The sequence below is a fragment of the Gavialis gangeticus genome, unplaced genomic scaffold (genome assembly GCF_001723915.1).
Source record: "Gavialis gangeticus isolate Ggan-Ray unplaced genomic scaffold, GavGan_comp1, whole genome shotgun sequence".
Taxonomy (NCBI): Eukaryota; Metazoa; Chordata; order Crocodylia; family Gavialidae; genus Gavialis; species Gavialis gangeticus.
Window position 1 is genome coordinate 46,106,153 of NW_017729033.1, and position 9,842 is coordinate 46,115,994.

The window sequence follows — 9,842 nt, forward strand, 5'->3', positions numbered from 1 at the left end:
TACAAATGCAGCGGGAAGTGTGTTTTCAGGATTAAGAGAGGATTTTGTGTGGATTTGTGTTTTTGTACAGGATTTGTATGTGATAGGATTTGGTAGAGGTTCACGTGCGCACACACATGTATTCAGTAGGATTTGAATATAAAAGAAATGAGGTTTCAATTAATCTTGCATGATTATGATAAGTAATTGTTGCAGGGGTAATTATAAGAAGATTGCATATGTGGATGGGATTATGAAAGATTAACCGAGTTCAGGGTAATGTGGTTCAGGACTGTATTGGAGAAGGGAGATCAAGACAGGTGAAAAGGGCTTTTGGAAAGAAAAACCTGGAAGGGAAAGAGAGAAAGGAACACTGTGATGAGTAGAAGGGAGGTAGAAGATATAGTGGGGAAAAGGAAAAGGAGCCCTCAAAATTTAGAAGATTGCAAAATTAGACTCCAGAGGAAAAATGAGGATCTGCAGGTGAGGGTAAGATGAAAGGGATGAAGAGAACAGAGGAGGGAGGCATAATGTTCAGGCAATAAGCAAAATAAATATGGGAGGGGGAAAAGAAGAAACAGAGGGAGGGAATAAAAAAATTCAAACGACATTTGGATTTGTTATATGTAGTCACTATTTTGCAGTGTTTTTCTGCTGGATTTGGAGCAGGCTTTTTTCTACAGGTGCTTGCTACTAATTGTAGTAATGGAATTTCAGGGCGTGTCCCCTCCCCCAATAAAGATGTCAGAATAATAAGAATTAATTTGTTCCTTTGTATTGTTATTTTATTCAGTTCTTATTTTACTCTATGACAAATGACATTTCCATTACCAGAATTCAATAACAGCATCTGACTGCAAAGTTTTGGGAAGAATTCCATTGCCATGGAGAACTTTTAGCCTTATGCCATGTCTGTTTCACCTTTGGAGTGCAAAGGATCACAGCAGAGTGCACAAAAAATGTCCATAATGGGGAAAACCTTCAGAATTTTTCAACTAGCAAATTAAAAAACAGGTCAACATAATGGCAAGTATTGCACATGATTTCAAGGTTTTCCATTTCCAGATTTAGGCACATTAATTAATGTTAGTGTGGCACTGTCATTTCATAAAAGGTAAGTTCTGCTTTAAAATAAAAAAGTGTACATAACTAGCATCTGAGATGGAAATCTGTATTTTTCATTTCCATTCTCTATTTGTTTCTTATTCCTTATTGCTACCCACCTGTCACTCCCACTGCTCAACTTGATTCTTTTATTCCCATCTGCCCACTTCTCATATCACTCAGTGCTGACCCCCCTGTCCTTCAACTGATTGTCCATCACAAAAAATAAAGGGTCCCTTTGTTTTATGTTCAGTCTTCCAATGCTCCAGGCCACAGGGGACCGATGATCAAAATGAGATGTCATTTTAAGTAACTTGTACATAGCGCTATGTAGGCCCTGTGGCTAATGAATTAAGCTTTGTGCTGAATCATCTGATAAAGCTGAGTGGTGTGCATGCAGGTATGTACATACTGATTGCATTAGAAAGCCTACACCTAATAGGAATATTTTCTTCTATTTGATATAGAATTCCAGAGTACATCACATCTCTAAACTGAATATAGTCAGTAATATTCACAACTATTACATTAAAAGTTTTTTTTTCCCTAACTAACGATTTATATACTACACAGTATAACAGACCTGACCTTTTGAAGAGTACAGACTCCTGTTTATATTATAGTAAAAGACTGTCAAGCTTTTTTATTTTACTTTAGTTTTTAACAGGAAACTGATTATTTTTTTCTCTGAGGGCCTGAAATATAGTTCCACTTGAAAATTATTAAAATTTTCCCTACCGGTTGTGTCTTTCCATGTCAGGAAGATTTGTTCTTATCCCAATGTTCTAGATAAAGCTTAAATTAACATTGCTGGTTTTGTTTAATAATTTCAACTTGCTGTACAGCAGAAAAGTATGCCATGTCCTACATGCTAGACCAGGTGCAGTGTCTTTTTCTGCATCCTTGATTAAGGAAAACTTACAGGATTTAATTCAATGGGAGTTATGACTAAGTAAAGACAAAGTGTCAGATCAATGTGAGCACTCCAGGAATAATGCTAGTTCATTATTGTGGCAGGCAGAACATGGTTTTTATAGATCCCACATATGCAGTTGTAATTTTTTTTTAATGTCCTGGCAGTGGACAAGTTAGATTAAAAAAAATGTGCAGCTCAGTTATTTGGGCAAAAGAGCTTTAAGTCATAAGTGAGTACTGAGGCTAGCATAGAACTCACGGATGAGTTGGGTACTTGGAATCCAAAATGTATTTTCAATTTAAAAATCAGTCTGAAGTGAGTCAGATTTTAAGATTAAAAACCTTGACAGCGTTTTCTTTTAATATCCACATCTATATTCCATTCAATTCCAAAGTCTAATATCTACCTCATACCATTCTTAAAAATCGTACTGACTAGACTAGAAGACAGAAGACTTTAATAGGAAGCTTCCACAAAACAAGATAAAATTCAGTGTAAATTACGTAATTGCTACTGTCGAGTTCTGGAGAACTGTATGCATTGTCTGAACGTTGATACTCACCCATATGCTGAATAAGAAAAGATTGAATTTGTTACATAACAAAACAGATGAAATACACAGTTCATAACTTTCTACTCTATACCAAATTTATACACAAATAGGTATATCTGGAGAGAGACTCGTTTCATAGGTTACAAGCAAACCATAGACACTTCTTACATTGTGCCCAGTCTTTGCTTATGTGCTGCTTTCTACTTTTCTCCATTTAACTACTACTACTTTCACACCTAAGCTTTGCCACAGCATAAAAGATTTTTGGATACACTTCTATATTTCTTATTTAATCAAGATATATTTTCTATGGCAGTCCTTATTTTTTGAGAGGACTCCATCCCAGTCTTTGGTGCCTGTGTGCAGACTTCTATATGCAAATACCTCTGTGCACTAACATGTGTGTATGCTAGTAATAACGCTTTTATATTCAAAACAGTCTAGTTTTGGGCTTTGCCCATGCATACACAGAGGGAGAGAGGTAAGTCTGTCACTGTTTGTGGCCAACTTTGAAAGTCAATCCTTCGTCCTTTTACTTTCTGTTCAAACTGCAGTTACGCAAAACTATTCTATTACATGTACTTTAAAATTTGTCATAGATTTCTATTTGAAGGAAGAGTATATTCCATTTACATTCATAGTTGTTAATTTTAAAAAATAAAATTCATCTACTTAAAGTTTGTTTTAAGCAGTGCTTTGGATCTATAGCCTTTCCCATTGCTTCCATCTTTGCCTTGGTGTTCAATTAATTTAAAAACAAGTGTACCTCAGCAAAAATAACAATAAAAACTGCTATCAGAATAACATACAGATTTTGATTTCATGATATAGATATCTAACGGTAGCATGTAAAAATACCAATTTTATAATGCAATTAATAAGGAGCATTTTAGCATCTTGGAAATTTCAAGAAATACTCTGAATGGTATCTGGGACTTTCAATTTTCCATTTAAAAGAGTGAGCTAAACTGATGATGCAAAGAAACCCTCTTGGTTACAGTTATTTGTATAGGAAACTTCAGAGCAAATATTAGCCCAGTATTTCCAGTCTGCTTTTAAAAGACATGCTAAAAAAGCCCAGACAAGCAGCAGCATCCATTTCTCACATTCCCACTGCCTTTCCTATCAGTTTTGATTGCTTAACTGAGGTGTTTCTGATGTCTTCAGAACTAGGTCACATTATGAGTCAAACTCTAATCACCTTTCCAAGACCAGATGAGAAGAGAAGTAACCGAATTTGGCCAAATGTAGCTCCTTCTGTGGCAGCTCATGGGGGAGCAGAGGCATTCATGTGTGTGTAAGAACACCTGGAGAGAGAAGCTCCTGTGGTCTTCCCCTCTTCTTCATCAACCATCTCTCCTCTTATTGCAGGGGGCTTTTGATTAGTACAGCAGGTGAAAGTGGCTAGAAAACCCATGCGGAAGCGCTTGTTCATGAAGCAGTAGATGATGGGGTTCACACAGGCAGAAGTGTAGGACAGCAAATGAATAAAGGAGATGGGAGCTCCTGACAGAAGCTGGTCCGCCGAAGCGGTGTCAAATGCACGCCATGCATTTACGCTGAAGATGGGAGTCCAGCAAAGGAAAAACAACATCACTATCACCATCAGCATGCGGATGACAAGCTTCTTAGCCATCAGATTGGCTGTTGAAGTGTTGCTTCTTGCCCTGTCTACTTTGGTGCTGCTGGTGCTAGAGAGCTGTTGCAGTGACATCTTCTTCTTCTTTTTCATCTTCTGAACGTAGCACCCATCTCCATCTTCATACTTGTTACTGCCAGTGCTGGCTTTTCTTTCTGCATGTACAATAGGTCACACAACATTTCTGAACACCACTAAAGTATAAATCCAAGAATGCAGCCTAAATTCTGAAGTGAACAATGACATGCATTGATGCTGAGCAACTAGTGGTAAAAAAAGAAAAAGAAAAAAGGCCTTCCAGTTCTAAATTAAATTGTAATTCACTCGGCTATATGGCCATTTGGGGACCCTTTCCGGAAACGTTCAGAGGCCTTAATTCTACGTACTGTTGAAAACAGAATATTGAGAGAGAGTGGTTAACTTTGCCAGAAGTAACTTTTGAATTACACGTATATGTTAATGTTACAATTCCTGTCATGTTACTTGGCCACACGTAACAGCTGTGGACTCATTTTTAAAGCACTACACGTGCAAGCCATCTGTAGTGCCACAAAAATGGTGGTTCCGCCACAAAAATGTTCTTCTTTGACGAAGGAACTTCTGTGTGGTATTACACGTAATGTGCGGATCTACCATGTACTGCTACCGGCACAGACAACGTGCGGGGGGCGGGGGGACAGGGGGCACATATCCCTCCAGATTTCCATGCTGGTGGCTGGGCTTGGGGCTGCAGCTTCAGCCTGGCCGAAGCCAGGGCCCAGCAGCAGTGGGGTGGTGCGATTTCTGTGCTGGCAGCAGGGCGTGGGGCTGGAGCCAGCATCCAGCAGCAACTGCGGTGGCATGGAGTTGTGCCCCCACACTGTCAACTCCTATGGGTCATCTATGGCTACAGGAATGCTTTCTCTAATGTCCCACAGTTCTCTGCTCTCCCTCACCATATCCAAGGGGGAAGGAGAGTGCCTGGCTCCCTGACAGGTTGCCCAACTATGGTGATGAGCTGTCACAGCCATGCTGGGATCCTGCTGCCACAAAAGCATTGGCTTTGTGTTTGTCTTGCAGTGGCAGCAAGGTTGTTGCTGCCCCCTAAAATTAGGGTGGCAGGGGTGGGCAGCAGCAGCCTGTGACAGCTGCTGCTCCTGGTGGCTGCTGCTCCAGGAATGGGTGAAGGCAACCTGTTTGATCCAGCTCACTGACAGGGGTTGGGGAATTGGGAGGGGTGGTTGGGTCATGGGGGGCAAAGGAGCAGCCCTCTGTTGTCCCCCAGCTGGAGAGTATACCTTTGAAGCAAATTTGTAGTGCTTCAGCCAGGGAGCTGTCTGGGTCCACGTGCATACCTCCATAGCATTTAATGTTTGTAGCATTATGGTCTTTTGTAGCACTACAAAGAAATGTATGTCCAAAGCCCTAGTGCAAAACTCATTGAATGTGCAAGCAGGCACATTATCTACTCCATTATGTAATTAGCCCAGTGGAATTACAAATCTAATATCCCAGCTGAATTCTTTGCAGATAATGTTAATAATTTTAATAAATGAATGCGTCCAATACAAATTTTGTAATCTGTTCATTGACATTATACCAGCAGAAATGGCTGTTTATGGAATAAATTGTGTGCTTGGCTCTACTGTTCACATCTTAACATCTGTTATTTAAAAACAAACAAACAAATAATTCATTTGTACTGTTACCTCGTGAAGACTTGCGCTGGCTGACATCAAATTTAATTCCTCGGTATAGTTCCAAGGAAATTAAGCCATATGCAATCATCATTACAATCCCAGGTATAAGAAAGAGTATGAGTAGCAGAAATGTGTACCTGTGGAAGCCACAGAAGAGTTCTTCTGAGAGTGAGGATCAGGAAAAACACAGAAAAGCAGCTACATGTTTTGCGTTTTGTTTCATGACTTAGGTGTCTCATTAGTTAAATGCACGGTAGGCTGCTTTGGCAGTGCTAGAGGCTGGAATCCCATTTTTCCCCACAGAAGAAATAGTGTGAGAACAAAAGCAGTTCTGGTTTCTCTGCTTTGCTAACTCAAAGCATCTCTACCCTGATGGAATAGGCAACAATTAAGGGATTAGAAGATGCTTCAGTCTCTGCCTGTTCAATATTTGACTATTGGAAGCAGTTTAATGGCTTTGGTGTTTTTTTTTTTTATGATATGGAAACTTAAACCACCTACTAGTACATAAGTGAGATGCTGATACTGGTCATTCCTATGTTCCTGAGGTAGGATGGTGCCCATCCTCAGAACATGCCAACCAGAGCAAGGGAATGAGATGGGTATTTTTTTCACCTCCAGCTTCATGCCCATTCCAAAGGAAAAATGGTACATACTGGGGCTGGATTTTTGTTTTGTTTTGTTTTGGTACTGAACCATTCACATAGTGGGAAATCCACTTTGAAGGAAACTCAATATTTATTACACATTTTAATCAATTAATGTATTATTAAAATGTTGTTCTCTATGACATTAATTTTCTTTGTTTCTATTATATTAGCGTAGGGTCCTCAGGAGATCATTTAGTTCAACTCCCTGCTCAAAGCAGGACCATCCCCAACTATATCATCCCAGCCAGGGCTGTCTAGTCTGATCTTCAAAACCTTGAAGGATTTAGTTCCACAACCTCTCTGGGTAACCTGTTTCCAGTGCTTCACTACTCTCCTCCTGAGAAAGTTTGTCTTCCTATCTAACCTCAACTTCCCGTGCTGCAAATGGAGACCATTGTTTCTTGTTCTGGCATCTGCCACCACTAAGGACAGCCTAGCTCCATCCTCTTTCAGACCACCCTGCTGGTAGTTGAAGGTTGCTATTAAATCACCTCTGTTTTCTCTTCTCCAGCCTAAATAAACCCAGTTCCCTCAGCCCCTCCTCAGAAGTCATGTGCCCTAGCCCCTAACCATTTTCATTGCCCTCTGCTGGACTTTTCAGCTTGTCTATATCCTTTCTATAGAATCGGAGCGGGGGAGGCCTAAAACTGGACACAGTACTCCAGATGTGGCCTTACCAGTGCTAAATAAAGGGGAACAATCACTTCCCTTGATCTGCTGGCAACACCCCTGCTAATGCAGCCCAGTGTGCCATTAGCCTGCTTCATAACAAGCATTAGCCTTCTTTGTAACAAGGGCATACTTGGCTCATATTCAGCTGATTGTCCACTGTAACCTCCAGTTCTTTTCTGCAGAGCTGCTGCTTAGCCAGTCAGTTCCCAGCCTCTATGGGTGTTCATGGCATTGTTCTGTCTTAGCTTTACACTTCTCCTTGTTGAACCTCATGAGATTTCTTTTGGTTCAGTTTGTTGACATCTCTCTGAATTCTAGCCTTATTCTACAATGTATCTACTACTCACCACTAGCTTGATGTCATATGCAAGCTTGATGGGGGTACACTCCATCCTATCTTCCTGGCCATTAGTGAAAATGTTGAACAAAACCAGCCCCAGGACTGTCCCTGGGGGCACTCCACTTAATACCGGCTGCCAGCTAGACAGTGAGCTGGATGGTCCAGCCAGTTTTCTATCCACCTTGCAGTACATTCATCAAACCATATTATTAAAAGATCAAAACAGAGAGACGTTCTGTTTAAAAATGTTATTAACAAAGCAATCATGTATTTTTGAGCCTAAACATTTTCTGCTGTCAGTAGTTTTAGTGCACACTCACTGGAATTTCCCTATATTTATGCTGGTGTAACTGGAAATAGGATTTAACTCTTTAACTTTCCTTTTCATGCATGCTTATTATAGCAGGCATAATAAGTACTGAAAATATTAACATACAATAAATGTTTCTGTGGATGCACCAGTACTAGGTGGTACCAGCTATTGGCTCGTTCCCAGGTTCTGCTAAAGTTATTAACAACACTCCTATACTGTTCCTGTGATAGCCAAAGTGCTTGGTTATGTGAAAAAGGAAATATTAAGGAAACATGGTAAAAATAAACTAGTTTTCAATGCAATGTTGCACCTTCTTATGTTCCTATGTTGTATCTTTACCATTTATTCACAGTCTCGTGGCATATGGCTTTGTGTTCAATAGCACTGATTTCTTCTCGCATTGCCTGCTTACATTTCTGCTCTAATCTCTCCAGGTTATTAGCTTGGTTCCATTTTCAAGTACATTTATTCTCTCTCCAATGTGCATGTCATCTTATTTGTTGACAACTGGAACTACATCCGTTCTACGCAGGCAAAGAATGAGTCATAGAAGGGGCACAGGGGTGTGGATATGTATGGCTTTTCAAGAGTACTTGATCAAAAACACTTTAAAAGGAGAAGTAGAGGACTAAGCTCTACTAGTAGGGGGCAGCACTACAAAGGCAACAGATGTTTTACCATCTGTAGTCTGAGAATTATTGGCATATTATATATATCACCTTTGTGAAGCAAAAGCAATGACAGTATTAAAAGGAGAAAAAAGGCAGTTTAAGAACTAGCAGTCTATGGAACTTTCTAAACAAGCATACCAGAATTCTAAACTTTCTCTAATGGTTAATAATTGATTTGCAACAGGCTTGATGCAACCGTGTCATTTTATTTGATACCAGACAATTATCAGATATTTAAGAGTCGATTATATCTTACCAGGACTGCTGAATGACATCGCTTGGCCAAAGCAGGCGACACATGTTAGCTGTACTGTTGTTCGGTTTTGTAAAAGGAACCAGTTTGCTGTATATTGGGTATGGGGACATGATGGTAAAGGAGACGCACCAGGTAGCAGCAATCACCTTCAGAGCATGAGATTTTGTCTGCCAGACCCTAGACTGTAAAGGTTTGCAAATGGCGCTGTATCTTTCCAAAGATATGGCAACCAGGTTGAATGTGGATACACTTACTGAGACACCTAGACATGGAAAGCAAAGAAATAAATTACGTCTGTTCTTCTTTTAAAAGACAGATGGCTCTCTTTTTGTTCTTTTTTGTTGGCTTTTTTTTAAGATTCCTGCCTAAACTTCTGGGTACATAATGCACAGTAAGAAAGCTATGGGAGTAGCTCTGACATAGCCTTCTGGTACTTGGGTTTTGTCATCTGATATTCCAGATTTATACTTAATTACTCAAACCTATGAAACAAAATAATTGACAGTTTTTGTCTTTGTTCTACCAAGGCAAGAAGTATACAGTCAGTCGCATAAGATTCTTACATTACCTTACGTACAAGGCAGGTATATTTGCATGCCATAGACCAATGAAAGTAGAGATATAGCACAAGATTTTGTGGGCTAGAACTCACTTCATCAGATGCTCTCTGTGTGTGCACACATGCACTCTAGCCTATGAAAGGCTGTTAGATAGATATGTATGTATGCATGTGCAGGGGGGGGTGTGTGTGTGTGTATAAATATGCACATGCACATACATATACATTCTTTGGTTAGTCTATACAGTACAAATCTACCTTACCTACTATGACTCATTTGTTATTCCAGTTCTTATGCTAATATAACTTTGCTGAAATATAATCAGGCATTTGAAATCACTGGAGTTAATTTAATTTGATAGCAATAAATGAGTATACTTTTGTTTTAAATAAAATAACCACAATTATCTTTTCTGATGAATCACTAAACTTCCTATTTTGTTAGAATTAAGCAAGCATACGTCAAATGCACTTCCATAGTCTTTAGTGGAGGCATATAGTACCAAACTGA

General features: G+C 39.6%; 1 protein-coding gene across 1 annotated transcript in view; it reads right to left on the minus strand.

The window, feature by feature from the left end:
* Nucleotides 1-1,628: 1,628 nt before the first annotated feature.
* Nucleotides 1,629-9,842, minus strand: part of CCKAR (cholecystokinin A receptor) — a 16,857-nt gene continuing 8,643 nt past the window's right edge. Inside the window, exons 3-5 of the mRNA XM_019526656.1 lie at nucleotides 8,773-9,034; nucleotides 5,880-6,007; nucleotides 1,629-4,346 (exon numbers count right to left, since the gene is read on the minus strand). Of these exons, the coding sequence (XP_019382201.1) occupies nucleotides 3,820-4,346; nucleotides 5,880-6,007; nucleotides 8,773-9,034 (917 nt within the window). The 3' untranslated portion in view covers nucleotides 1,629-3,819. The remainder of the gene's footprint in view (nucleotides 4,347-5,879; nucleotides 6,008-8,772; nucleotides 9,035-9,842) is intronic.